At 36.9% G+C, this 14,857-nt stretch overlaps 1 protein-coding gene across 6 annotated transcripts in view; it reads left to right on the top strand.

Moving 5' to 3' along the window:
- LRRFIP2 (LRR binding FLII interacting protein 2) overlaps positions 1 to 14,857 on the top strand; it is a 126,851-nt gene that overhangs the window by 79,155 nt on the left and 32,839 nt on the right. For 2 of the 6 annotated variants that reach the window (XM_037847198.1, XM_037847237.1), the window contains 5 exons: positions 1,325 to 1,393; positions 3,587 to 3,676; positions 9,752 to 9,796; positions 11,085 to 11,201; positions 14,745 to 14,816. In XM_037847198.1, coding sequence (XP_037703126.1) covers positions 1,325 to 1,393; positions 3,587 to 3,676; positions 9,752 to 9,796; positions 11,085 to 11,201; positions 14,745 to 14,816 — 393 coding nt within the window. The remainder of the gene's footprint in view (positions 1 to 1,324; positions 1,394 to 3,586; positions 3,677 to 9,751; positions 9,797 to 11,084; positions 11,202 to 14,744; positions 14,817 to 14,857) is intronic. The other 4 variants (XM_037847205.1, XM_037847218.1, XM_037847210.1 and 1 more) reach the window with 2 other exon arrangements.

Genomic DNA, 14,857 nt, shown 5'->3' with positions numbered 1-14,857 from the left:
CATAGCGAATAGGCTTTTCATTTTCAAAATCACTCTCCTGTTGATAGACATTTAGTTTGTCAGAATTTTACTACTACAAACACTTGTACAATGAATATTCTTATCCATATATATTTTCATGTGCTTATCTGAGTAGATCTGCATGATACATTTCTAATCACAAAATGATAAGTTCAAGCAGTACATGCTTTAATTATGATGTGTATGGCCAGATTGCCCACGAAAAAGATTGTACTAATTTACATTCCAAATAGGAAATGATTACTTTAGTAACTACCTTGTTATTCTTGACAGGATCAAAAGTGGAGAAATTATTAAAGCAGTTTCTTAATGGTCACTAGAGGTTACTTTATGGAGTGGAATAGCTGAGTTATATGGGCTTTCTTTTATATAAATATTTGGCTCAGTTACTCTGCCATTTCTGAATGGCACTTCTCAAGAATGCCACTCCTAGATTTAACAAAAAATCACACTGAGATGTTTAAGGAGTTAAAGATTTTCACGTAAGGAGAAAGTTTGCTTTAAACCCACCCTTTCTTGGACTGAGTAGCATTTTTAGTGTCCAAGTGTAGTGGTCCCTTGTAAACAAAATTGCAATAATATTGTACCAGTCAAATGTAGAACCTAGTTCTCATGGGCTGGCCAGATCTTGTTTTATTTGAATGTTGTATTCAGAGTTCTTAGTGATGTCAGAATAGTTTCTTAGTGATGTTAAAATGGTTTCTTAGTGATATCAGAGTGGAGATAAATTATACATATCAAAGATGAGTCTTCTGCCAGTGAAAAAAGGAAGATAACTGCCCTGTGTGGGGTGATATTAGAAATGTCTTCACTAGTTGAATAAGAATGAATAAAGAAAAATAAGAATCATTTCATTGTCCTTTCTGGTAGGAAATTCTGCCTTTGACTTACAGCACTTTAAAATATTCTTTTATTTTCTCTCCAAAACGAAAACATTAAATATATTTCTTGTTAAACCCAGTGGGATCCCAAAGGGCATGGAAGTATAAAAAGCATAGCATCCTTATCTGTTTTTGTCTAGTTTACTAATGTTCCCCACCCCTTTTCTTTAACTTAAGTAAAAGATAAGGTTCTATTTTGTTCTTTGTGCTTTTAGGAAATGTCTTTTGCTTTATAATGACAGTTCATTATATCCTGAAACAGATTTTCTGTTTAAGGTTGCACAATAGATTGTGCTAATTATAAAGCTCACTCATGTAGAGTTATTTGTATGCTTCCCATAACTTTAACTAATGTGCTTTCAGTCAGGTAAGATCTGTCATGAAATTGCATCTTTTTCATTATCTGCTTTTAATATTTATAGTTTATCAATGATGACGCTGAGAGCATTGCGTCTTCTGGTCAAGCCAGTCGTGGGCGAAGGGAGAGTGTGGTGAGCCTGGTTTGCATGCAAACAAATGTGGAGATTTTAAAAATTGCAACAATGTATGATTACATGAAATCTGTTGGAAAGTGAAATATGCATATGACAAGATAAGCATTTTCCTCAAACCATATGAATAATTTGCCTGTAAATATGTGTTTCTGAAAATATATACACTCAGTGGACTGTTTAAGCTTTTATTAATAGCGTGCCTCTTCTCACTCTCATGTGCAAATTGTATTTGAAAAGTTTTCACTTCTTATTCCTTGTTGCTGTTTTATGCACATGCCAAAATCAAAGCTTTTCAAGCATAAATTAATGCTTCCAAGTTGTGCAAAACTCATAACAAGTTGCTATCAATAGTTTTCTTTATGTTGTATTAAGTTTAACCAGTGTTTATTCATACTCTTAAGACCTGTGAGCTTTTTATAGAGTTGCTGATAAGAAAATTTTAAAATTCTGGTCTTTGAGTAATTCAATTAGAGTAATAATTGAAAAGGCACTGAATATCCATGTTAGAATACAAATTACATAATTTGGGGCAGTTCATTTGGGGGAGCTGGAAATTTTACTGAGAGCTAACGACACTTTTATTATGTTTTGGGAACTGATTTGAAAATTACATTCATGAGGATGTTGTGTGAGCTAGAAGAAAGAACCCTAGAACTAAGAGACTATAATTCCTTTAGGGAAAATAGAAGGCCGTTTAATTCAAGTCTTGTAATGTGAAAGACTGTAAACCTGAAATTTTCAGAGAAGGGGAATACCAAGTGTTTGTAAGATTTGTTGCCCAAAATTCAGTGATCTAATTAAGGCATTGTGGTCCTTTCTCCTTCAGATGAAGGAGAAAAAACAAGACAGGACACCTGAAAGCACCTTGGAAAGTGATGGAGTAGAAAGGGCAGGAACTTTAAAATAATGATGCCTGGCTTGAACCCATTTTTACCTATTGGTTGTGTGCATGGCATTTTCTTTATTTGTACAATGGGGATGTTAATGACTATCTTTGTAGAAGATTAAAAAAAGTACCTATCAAAATTCTGAGACAGTAGGTGCTGATAAATATTACATATATGTAAATCTAAATTGTTTTACTATTATATGAATAAAAATACTGTTGCTTGATTGTATTAGCTCTCCGAAAACATTCACAGTTGTAATCCTGCTTTGTTTCTGTAGATGTGCTTCTGAGTTCCCTTCCTGGAATGGAAGTTTTTAAGCAAGGCAGACAGACAGCTGAGATAAGGAATAAATGAGGCAAAGCATGTTGATTTATTAATTCAGTATATGTTTATATAGTACCTGTTATTTATGAGGTACCGTGTTAAATGCTGGGAGTAATGAGGTAGACTAGAGATTTATAACCTCATGGGACTTATATCCTAAAGAGATAGAAAATAAGCTAGTGAAGGAAGGTACAAAAAGAAAATCCTGCATTTGTGAAGAGAAAAACCAGAGTGATGTGATAGAGAACGTTGAGGGGGTCGGTATGTGTGTGGGTGACCCTTTGGATGGGGTGGTCAGAGAAGGCTTCTCTGAGGAAGTGACCTTTGTGCTGACACATGAAATGTGAGATGAGGGAGCCAGCTGCTTGAAGAGGTGGGAGAAGAGCTTTGTAGGGAAATGCCAAAGTCTGGGGTGGGAAAGGACGGTGTGTTTGGGGAACAAAAAGAAGCCAGTGGTGGTCCATTTCCTTCATTGATTTGTGTTCCTGGTTTTGGTGAATATAAACAAGAGAGAACTGTAGAAATTGTGCAAAAGGTGCAGTACCCTGCAAGTACCCATTCAGCATATATGTGCTTAACAAAGTTGATCGTTAAAACAGCTTGCACATTTTGTAAAGTATAGTGGAAGCTTTAGGTAGATGGTATCCTAGAAACCGTCCTGTAGAGGGTGATGCATGTTTTAAACCTGGGAAACTTTGCTGGCCTTCAGGCAATAAATAATCTCTAATAGCATAGAACTCCGGTTAAGATGAATAAAAGAGATCATTTTGGGGGGTTGTGATTTTATTTAGGAACTCCTTTCCTCCCTGTCTTTGTCACTCTCTGTAGTAGAACTAATTACAGCAGTTTCCTCATTTCGTGATAATTTATCACAGACCAAAATTTAAAAAGCCTTTTTTTTTTTAATATCAGGGTTCTTATCTTTGTCTTCTCTTTTCTTAACTTTTAAAGCATCTCATTTTTTTTTGACTCAAAGGTTTCTGCCGCCGATTATTTTAGTCGCTCCAATCGTAGGGGCAGTGTTGTTTCTGAGATGGATGACGTCAGTATCCCAGATTTGACCAGCGTGAGTGTATTGCATGGAGTGGTTATATTGTCTCACAGCTTGTGACTAATGGCTAATATATTTACTATTTTTAAAACAGGAACTTAATTTACTGCTAGGAAATATTTATTTGAACATACTAACATAAAATAGTTTTTTTGTTGTTTGCTTTGGAATGTACTTATTGATATATTCTGATTAAAAAAAAAACTTTTTCTGTGGAAATTTTCTCCATGGAACCCGTCACTGGCTCCAACAATTACCAATACTTTGCCAATGTTATTTCTTCTATTTCTTCCCATTTCCCTTCTCTTTTTTTCTGAATTATTTTAAAGCAAATCTCGGACATCTTGTCATTTCACCCATATGCATCTCTAACTGAGAAGAATTTTTTTCTCAACCACCATTCCATTAAAAATAATTCATTACATTTTATACCCAGCCTGTATTCAGATGTTTCCACTTGGTCTTAAAAATTTTCTTCCCTTTTGGCTTTGGTGAATAAAATTCTAGGTAGATTTTGAAATGGTGCTTAGTAAAAGTAAAATTTATAGCAACTGGGAAGACTCTGAATAAATTTTGAACATTTAGATTAGGGCATTGTTTTGAAGAAAATCCTGTCCATTGCTTTCACATACAACAAGAACTGAATGAAGGAAATACTGTCAAGTAGAGGTGCCGTGGGGCATTTGTCTTAACGAAGGAAGTCCAACTGGCAGATCAGGAACTGCCTGCTTTACCTGAAGTCACACACTGATTTCCTTTTTGTGACACCTCCCTTTCTTGCTGGCATTAGTGTTGTTTGGTTGTGGACCAGCACTGTCTTGATTATCCAGCACCTTGGAGGGAATGAGAGGCAGTGTTTCGAAACAGAGAAGTTAGACATTTGTTTTTGTTTTTTTTTTTTTTAGCCTCAGAATTCATGCTTTTTTTAAATATTCATTTTATTGAGATATATTCACATACCACGCAGTCATACAAAACAAAGCGTACATTCAATTGTTCACAGTACCATTACATAGTTGTACATTCATCACCTAAATCAATTCCTGACACCTTCATTACCACGCACACAAAAAAAGTGAAAAAGAGCAATTAAAGTAAAAAAGAACACTGGGTGCCTTTGTCTGTCTGTCTGTCTGTTTGTTTCCTTCCCCCATTTTTCTACTCATCCCATCCATAAACTAGACAAAGGGGAGTGTGGTCCTTATGGCTTTCCCAATCCCATTGTCACCCCTCATAAGCTACATTTTTATACAGTCGTCTTCAAGATTCATGGGTTCTGGGTTGTAGTTTGATAGTTTCAGGTATCTACCACCAGCTACCCCTATTCATTGGAACTTAAAAAGGGTTGTCTGTATTGTGCTTAGGAGTGTCCACCAGAGTGACCTCTTGGCTCCTTTTGGAATCTCTCTGCCACTGAAGCTTATTTCATTTCCTTTCACATCCCCCTTTTGGTCAAGAAGATGTTCTCCATCCCACGATGCCTGGTCTGCATTCCTGCCTGGGAGTCATGTTCCACGTTGCCAGGGAGATTCACTCCCCTGGGTGTCTGATCCCTCGTAGCGGGGAGGGCAGTGATTTCCCCTTTCAAGTTGGCTTAGCTAGAGAGAGAGGGCCACATCTGAGCAACAAAGAGACATTTGGGAGGAGGCTCTTAGGCACAGTTATAGGGAGGCCTAGCTTCTCCTTTGCAGCAACAGTCTTCCCAAGGGCAAATCCTGTGGTAGAGGGTTCAACCCATCAAACCACCAGTCCCCTATGTCTGTGAGCACGTTAGCAACCATCGAGGTGGGGAAGCCCAAGACCCCTGCATTCTCCACCAGCAAGTCAAGGGGGCTCTGCATATTATTTTCCTTTTTTTTTTTTTTAAACTTTTTTTTAAAATCAACTGTATAAAAAATTAAAAAAATAAAAAAAATTTAGAAAAACATACAATAAAAGAATATTTCAAAGAGACCATAACAAGGGAGTAAGAAAAAAACAACTAACCTAAGATAACTACTTTACTTCCAACATGTTCCTACTCTACCCCAAGAGAGTAACATAATATAGCAACATTTCTGTGAACTTGTTCCTGCTATACCCATCAGAAATTAACAGACCATAGTCATTCCTGGGCATTCCCAGAATGTTAAATTTACCCACGATAGCTTATCTGTTCTTATTGGATTATCATTCCCCCTTCCTTAATTGCTCTCTATCACTAGTTCCCCTACATTCTACATTATAAACCATTTGTTTTACATTTTTCAAAGTTCACATTAATGGTAGCATATATTTCTCTTTTTGTGCCTGGCTTATTTCACTCAGCATTATGTCTTCAAGGTTCATCCATGTTGTCATATGTTTCACGACATCGTTCCTTCTTACTGCCGCGTAGTATTCCATTGTGTGTATATACCGTATTTTATTTATCCACTCATCTGTTGAAGGACATTTGGGTTGTTTCCATCTCTCGGCAATTGTGAATAATGCTGCTATGAACATTGGCATGCAGATATCTGTTCATGTCACTCCTTTCCGATCTTTCGGGTATATACCAAGAAGTGTGATTGCTGGATGGAAGGGTAACTCTATATCTAGTTTTCTAAGGAACTGCCAAACTGACTTCCAGAGTGGCTGAACCATTATACAGTCCCACCAACAATGAATAAGAGTTCCAATTTCTCCACATCCCCTCCAACATTTGTAGTTCCCTGTTTGTTTAATGGCAGCCATTCTAATTGGTGTGAGATGGCTTCTCATTGTGGTCTTAATTTGCATCTCTCTAATAGTTAGTGTAGCTGAACATTTTTTCATGTGTTTCTTGGCCATTTGTATTTCCTCTTCAGAGAAATGTCTTTTCATATCTTTTGCCCATTTTATATTTGGGCTTTTTGTACTATTGTCATTGAGTTGTAGGATTTCTTTATATGTGCAGGATATCAGTCTTTTTTCAGATACATGGTTTCCAAAAATTTTTTCCCATTGAGTTGGCTGCCTCTTTACCTTTTTGAGAAATTCCTTTGAGGTACAGAAACGTCTAAGCTTGAGGAGTTCCCATTTATCTATTTTTTCTTTTGTTGCTTGTGCTTTGGGTGTAAAGTCTAGGAAGTGGCCGCCTAATACAAGGTCTTAGACATTTGTTTTTAATGGCAAGATAATTATTTATAATTAACACTTAAGTGATTGTGTCTAAATTGCTCTGTCCACTTAAGTGTGGTCCCTTAAGCTTTCCATTTTGTTGGTTCCTGAACCTGGCTGTGCAGCAGTCCTGTCTAGCCCTGAGTTAGATCAAGGAATCTGCATATGAAGGTTTAGAAGACTGTCTCAAGTCATTCTCCTGAAATATTGTCCATTTTATTAATTTGCTTAGCAGCGTCTTTCTTCAAATGGACAATTAAATTTTATTTATTGTGTACACTTTTTCTCTTAACTTGAATTCTGTCAGCCTCAAATTGATGATGTCTGACCTGGTGGTTATGCCCTTCTTACGTTTATCCCATGGCAATTTATTTCAGTAACTACTTAGAAGTCAAGATGTTGACAGTTTTTCAAATTTCCCCTTGTCTCTGCTAATTAAATATGACCCTGTAACATAAACAAGATTCTCTAAAGCAAGGGTTGGCAAATCTAGCCAGCCTCATTTTTTTTTACAGTCTGCAAGCAGCTGTTGGTTGTCATATTTTAAAATGATTATGTAAGTACCTATGTAATCCTTAAATTTGCCTCTTGGCAATGCCTTAAGTATTTACTGATTCTCTGTTAGCGAATAACTTCTCTAATCTTATTTCTTTTAAAGTGCACTATAACTCAGTCCACTGTAGACAAGAAGTGGACTTGATGTTGGTGATTTCCTCCCTATATGCACATTTCTTTAGAAAGATAAGCTGGAAACAAGTGTTTTCATGTGCAATATCCTGATTTTAAAATACTGACAATGAATTCAAAAATTTAAAAGACACATTCTGGTTACCCTTTTGAAGGCCAAATGTATGTTTATAGGCTGCCATTTATAACTTCAGAGGTAGGAGGTGCTGAAAAAGGATGCCAGCCCTGATTTGGCAAGATTAATTATACAATATTTATGGTTGCTCTAGTCTCTTGTTTTCTTCTGGGATGTCTTCCTTTCTGTTCCATAGGGCAGGATAGAGTAAAGGAAAAGAATGTAAATGTGCCAATTTAAGTTTTGCTGGTTGTTAAATTATTATTTAAACCCATGTCTGAGTAGAATCCTCAGCCAATTTTGCTTTAGGAGATTATTAAATTTAATTGTTCTCTTCCTTTCAGTGGTTGGGGAATCAGATATTCTGTTATCTGCTTCTTTCAAATAAAATGTTTGAATAGCTTTATAAAGTCAGTGTATATAAATTATAAGTTGAAGGATGAGAATCCAATGACTACATGAACAAACTACACTATAAATACTTTATTAACCATAATACAACTTTATCTCTTGATATACTTATTAAACATGATTAAGTTTTATTCCATTCAAAAGATTTTTCATCATTTAGCAGACTCTTTGGGTCACTGCATTGCAATTATGTGGACCTCTTGGCTATTAGAGTTCCTGGGGCTTTTAGACTACTAGGTTTCAATTAGCTTTTTGTCTAAATGGAGCATAGCACCTAATACAGTACAAGTCTCACAAGTGAGAACTGAAGAGTCTCTGGCCAAGTCACTGCAGCCAAAATAACCAGACGGTGGCAAGGCTGGTCTAGGTATTTTTTGCTGCCTTAACAGTCCCTGAGTTTGGCACATGATCAGTTTGAGTTGCGACCATTGGGAACTGTCAGAAGATAATGAAAGTGTAGAATCCACATTGGGAAGATTTTCTGATCTCTTCTCTAGATTGGGCTGGGAAGGTTGGTCTAGGAGTTGGAGTCTGGGTATATTTTCATTTAGTTAAAATTGGTAGGTAAATAATATGAGCACCGTGGTTAAAAATCACAAAACCATGGTTTGGAACTCACATTCAGTGGTTGGGTTCAACCTTCAGCAAAATCTTTTCACCTCTTGAGTTTTTCTTCCCTTAACTATAAAGTCAGGCAGAATTTTGGACTAGACCTTTAAGGGTCCCTTCTGAAAACTTTCTGAAACAGCCTTAAGACCTACAGCAGAAGATAGATTAACTCAATTATGTTCTCCAGATAATGGGACAGTATGCAGCTGTTAAAATAAATGAGGTATGTTTATAAGTACAGATGGGGTATGATTTATTGATTCATTCATCCAACAAATTTTGAGTCCTTTCATTATTAGGAATACAGAAAAAAAGAAGACAGATATAGAACTTACATTGTAGACAGAGATCAGACAGGGAAATGAATAAACATCATAGTGTCAGGTAGTGATAAATGCCATGAAGAGAAATGAAGTACTTTCTCTGATTTCCGATAGGAAAAAAAGGTGAAGAATGTGTGTGGGACACTAATGTTAGAATTCTTTTTAAAAGATGGGTGTTGCTTGCTCTTGGAGTAAGGGATTGGAGGTAAGGGCATGGCATGGTAGGAAGAGGCCTACTTCTCATACCATTTTATGCTCTTTGAGTTTTTTTTTAATCATGTGTGCATGTACTTCTAAAAAAAAAAACCAAACAACCAGTTCCTTAATGCTGTGGGGAAAATATTTTGATGATATATTTAATATGCTTTATTCTAATCTGAACTTTTTTGGCTAATTGTAATAGTCTTATCTATGTTTCCTGTAATGGAATGTCCTAATAATGTTTAGAAATGAATTTTTTTGGCTTTTGGTGTTGTCACACTTTTCCTTTTGCTGTGTTCAAATTGTTTTGTTTTAAATTTGTGGTGCTAAAACTTTATAGTTTTATTTAGGGTGTTTTAAATACCATGAAAAGAAAATCTATCTAAAAGTTCTAAACGTTTGAGTAAGCAGAGTTTGTTTACTCCATGTCTTCCTTAGGATAAGAATTAAAGTTCTTGATATTTTGTCCTGTTATCTCAACTTTTCTTTCAGTTTTAGTATGTTTACTTTTAGGTTCTGAACTTCATTGAATTCAGAGAACTCAAGTGAAGTAGCTTCTTTTTTTCCCCTAAAAAATCAACATGCTAAGCATGTTTCCTGATTTTTATCTCTGTTCTTTTCTAGTTGGATGAAAAATCTGACAAACAATATGCTGAAATTTATACAAGGGTGAGTATATAAATTCTGAAGAGAATTAAGTTCTCAGGGTCAATTAAACTTACTTTCTGCTGCTATTTCATTCTTTATTTTACTACAATTGGATTGATGGAGTTACTCTTCCTTCCTTCATCTATTTCTTGTCTTTGGCACCCACCCTACCCCCACCGCCCCAAATTCCTTCAAAGTTGAATCATGTGAAACACTGAAAAGAGAAAGTCACTGCATTTTATTTCCTTGAAGGTCACCTCTTCAGCTTTTGGCTTCTCTTGTGATTTTCATTCTTCTAGAAATGATCCTGAGAAAAAGCCATTAAATATTGAAAATGAAGAGCCTTTGGGAATGGTGGTGACAAACTTTGAGGTTTTTTTCTTTATAGATAAACTATTTCTAAATAAATCTTTTCTGGGAGTTGCTTTGTGTTAAAGTCTCTCTCTTCAAGAAGTATTTTTAGAAAGTCATTTAGGGAAATGATTTGTAAGGATTAATTTTACACCATTCCCAAGATATCCTGTCTCTGTCCAATAGAAATACAAAAGGCACAAATGTAAGCCACATAGGTAAGCTTAAATTTTCTAGTAGCCACATAAAAAAAGTAAAAAGATACAGGTAAAATTAATTTTAATAACATTTTATTTAACCTGTCTTATCCAAAATACTATTTCAATATGTAATCAGTATGAAAAATTATTGGTGAAATATTTTGAACTCTTTTTTTCTGTATGAAGTCTTTGAAATCTGGTGTGTATGTCAAAACCAATTTGGACAGCACAGATCCATGCCATTTATTAATCGGTAGCATAGCCTAGTATTTAAACTAATTGTGGGAAGAGGAGTATTAGAAAAACAGATTCTTTAAGAAACAGCTTCAGGAACTAAATAGGGAGACTGCTAATTAGCATACTAATTGTAAAGTACTAAAACTGATTGAAATTAATCTGATTTTCTCACTCCAGTGTTGTTTACAATATAGCAAAGATAGAAAACAACTTCCACAAAATCCAGTCCCTTTTTTAGTTATTAATGAATTCTAGATTTGGATAAGGAGTTTGAGTTGATGTGTTACGCTTGGTATGCCTGGGCCCTTCTCTGATACCCTCTCCTGGAAGCCAGTCTGAATTGCCTGTAGACTGTACTTGGGCCTTTTCTGTCCACATGTATTAGTCTATCCATTTGAAGCCCACGTCTCCTTTCACCACTTTCTGGGGCACTCTTGACCATTCTGTCCTATTTTAGTTTCCACAGCAAACATATTTTTAAAGAAACAAGACTTAGATATGTCATATTTCTTTCTCTCCAGCCTTCATCTCGGAATTCTGCCTCAGCAACAACCCCTCTAAGTGGAAACTCATCCAGAAGAGGAAGTGGGGACACCAGCAGTCTAATAGATCCAGATACCTCATTAAGTGAATTGCGGGTAAACCGCAGTTTTTGGTTTGTTTTTTAAAAACACCCTTGTGCCTTGTTTGTAGTATAAGTAACTTTTCGCATTTGATATGGTTTAGAATAAAGGAGAGGGGTATGAATTCTTAAAAAAAAAAAAAAAAAGTTAAAAATGTAACTCAGGTGTTTCAAAACCTGAAAGGAAGGAGATTAGTTTATTCTTTCTTTTCTTGTTCCTGAAAATTTGTTATTGGAATCAGTTCTGCTAATTCACAAATGTCAATAAAACTTTATAATGTATGTTAAAGTAATTCTCTCATAAATAATTGGTCATATTTTAAATGGAAAATATGTGGATGTACAAGGAATGAGACCATGAAATTATTAGTCTTTGGGCAATTTATGGTATTATTTGGCCACTCAAATATAGTCATCTCTCAATTTTCTTTGATAATAGAAGTATAATAATATTTGGGATAACAGAAATGCCTGGAGATAATGAAAAACTCATTTGACCTGTTAGTTGGGTCTCCATCCTTATTAACCCTTTTATTGAAAGGCGGTAACTTGTAAAGTGTATTTGAATGCCTATTTGCTGAACCCGCTATTTTCTCATAATGGGAGGAGAGGTAGCCAGAGAAACTGCCTTCATTCAGCATTTATTGTGCACCTGGCCCTGGAAATACACAACGCAGTAAAACATGTTCGGGCTTTAATGTCTCATAGGGAAGACACACTTATAAAAACTATTAAACCAAGTGGTGTGATACTATGGTAGTAGCAAGAATAGGGCTGTTAAGAGAATTCAGGGAAGTATCATCTAAATTGTACTAGGAGAAGAGGCAACAGAAATCTTTTCAGAGAAGGTGACTCTGACCTTAGGTTTGAAGGAAGAATGAAAATTACTCTTTCTAAAGAAGATTGGGAGTTGGAAATTGGGGAGGAAGACTTTCTCAGAGAGCTACTTTCATAGAACAGGAAGAATATCTGTATAACAAAGTTGCCAGAGAGTAGGATGAGAAGTGAGGAGGACTGGTGGGTGAGAAAGAAGGCTGTAGATATAGGGAAGGGCTAATTCACATAGCACCCTTGTATGCCAGCCTAAAAGAAACCCAGCTTTACCCTGATAACTGTGGGATGTTAGATAGGGGAGCAGTACCATCTGATTTGCATTCTTAAAGATAACTTTTACCATAGTTTGGAGGAAACATTGGAGGCCAGCAGAACAGTAACCCAGGTCACGTGTAATGAGGGTATTGCACTTGGGCTGGAAAGAGGCAGGGTGTGCTTCTGAGAGGAGTTTTAGAAGGCCAAAGACAGAATGGTAAGACTTGGTGACCAATTTGTTATGAGGGTGGGAGGATAAGAAGTAGTAGGAATCACAGATGTCTTTTAGGGTTCTCACTGGGATGACTAGTTTAATCACAGTGCCATTCCTGACCGCAGGGAATATAAGAGCAAGAAGTGTCAGGGAGGGAGTGGAGGTGATGAGTTCTGTTTGAGCTGCATTGAGTTTGCCGTCTCCACATGGTCTCAAGGTGGAGGACTGATCCAGAAGGCAGATGAAGAGTTAGGAGTCATTCTGTATTCCTGTGGGAGTCGAGCCATGAGAGACTGATACTTCTTTCTCACGCAGTTTCTCTCACATACTACACAAACACCAGGTGAAAGAGAATGCTGGAAAGAGAAGAGATACAAAGATGGAGCCCTGGGGAACACCCATATTTCAGAGTCTGATGCAGACTGTGAGAGATCCTGGAAGGCTGGAGAGAGATTAGGGAAATCATTAGTGTGGGTCACAGAAGTCAAAGGTAGGCAAGTTTCATGAAGGAGAAGGGGGTGGTTAGGATTGGTTAAGGGAGTGTGCAGTGGTGAGGCTTGGGGAGACCAACTGCAAGGTGCCCATTAGTTTCAGTAGAATATTGATAGGGCCCGAGCCCAGCCTGCTGCGGCTGAACAATGAGGATGAATTGAACAAGTCTGAACTGTGAGGGGAGAAAATGTCAAAAGCTTGCTCTGAAGTGCATAGGGGAGGACAAAAGAGTTCATTTGGCAGTAGCTAGAGAGAGGAAAGAGAGGCTTTTGTTTCCTTTTAAAGGTAGGACTGACGATGATTTTGATTTGTTGGATTGAGGCAATTAGAGAGAGAAGTTGGAAGTTGGGGAAGGAGAAGGGATGACTGACAGAGCGAAGTGCCTGAGTGGGTGGGCCCTGAGGCCAGGGCTCAGATGGATGGGCTTGCCTAGACTAGAGGTCTCCCCTCCGGCTCACACAGTAGAGGTAGGGACAGGGTAACTTTGTATGATTATAGGCAGGGTAGGAGCAGGAGTATGGCTTGTGAAATGGGCTGCTTGTGAGAGTGGGTTGACAGGTAGGAAGGGTGGAGAAAGTTTGAAGCAGAGGCTGTAGAGGAGAGCTGACTCAGGCCAACATGGCCACAACTTTGAAGGTGTCGGTATTTATTGAATTCTTACTATGTACCAGGTATAAGGGCTGAAAGTGCAAAGATGGATAAGATAGACTCTTGCTATAGTCTGCAGGGTAAAAAGACACTAGGACAAAGCATTCCAGCCTCAGGCTTAGCTTGGTCTTGCCACATACTTGTTTTTCTTCCTTGAAAAAATGATCTCCTTGTATGCCAGCAACTGGCTCCTAGTAGGCCCTCAGTAAGTGTCTCTTAAATGAATCAATGAGTGAAAGACAAACAAATCTACCAGGTAGGAACAAAGTGGGCAGGGAGAGTATAATACTGAAAATGTATATAATTGGCCTTTGATAACTGATCTTACCTCTAATTACAGATTTGTATTTAGGACCCTGCTCCAGTTATATCTTACCTAAATTGAGTATCCAGAATAGACCTTACATAGTAAGGTCAGGTACAAGGGAAACAATATTTTCCATTAAAAATTTGACTAGTTTCACTTTTCTTAAAAAAATTATGGTAACATGTGAAGCAAATGCCTTTCTCATCATTTAAATGGTAGCCTCACAATGGAATATCTCATCTGACAGTGTGTTCCAAATGTTAATGTTTAACTCCCCACCCCTTACTCCCTTTTTCCTGAATTAATTGTGGTAAATAGCCGAGTCATTGAAAGATAATATTGTTCAGATCCATTTGTTACATTTTAAAAGACTTCTATGTGACAGCAAAATTTGCTGCTTATAGTTTAGTATATACTTTACATATTCAATATGATGTATTATGCTAAAATTATGTATTTAAGTGATTTATAAAATTTTAAAAATTGAATATAGAAAATGTTATAATTCGTATACCTTTTTTCCATATACAGCCCCATTCCCATTTGCTAATGCTGTTTTCCACAGAAGGTAAAGCAAAGAAAGTATTTAACAATTTAGATTGATTACTCCAGATCTTCCTCAGTCCCATTGTCACCTGACCTCTCTGCCTCTTTTAGTGGCTTAGAGTGAGAGTTATGTTTGTGTACTTTGATTTCTCTGCTTTTACTCTGGAGTATACCAAAGTAGTTCGTATTTCTGTCCGAATCTTTTGAGACATGATAATGTTTGTGCACGGTTTTATGCAATGGTTCATTCCTATGTCCTGCAGGATATCTATGACCTTAAGGACCAGATACAGGATGTAGAAGGGAGATACATGCAGGGGCTTAAAGAACTAAAGGTATCAGGGCCCATTCTGCAGCCCAAGCATGTTCTTTGTAC

This window comes from Choloepus didactylus, chromosome 1 (assembly GCF_015220235.1).
Source record: "Choloepus didactylus isolate mChoDid1 chromosome 1, mChoDid1.pri, whole genome shotgun sequence".
Classification (NCBI taxonomy): domain Eukaryota; kingdom Metazoa; phylum Chordata; class Mammalia; order Pilosa; family Megalonychidae; genus Choloepus; species Choloepus didactylus.
This window is presented reverse-complemented; position numbering and strand designations above follow the sequence as displayed.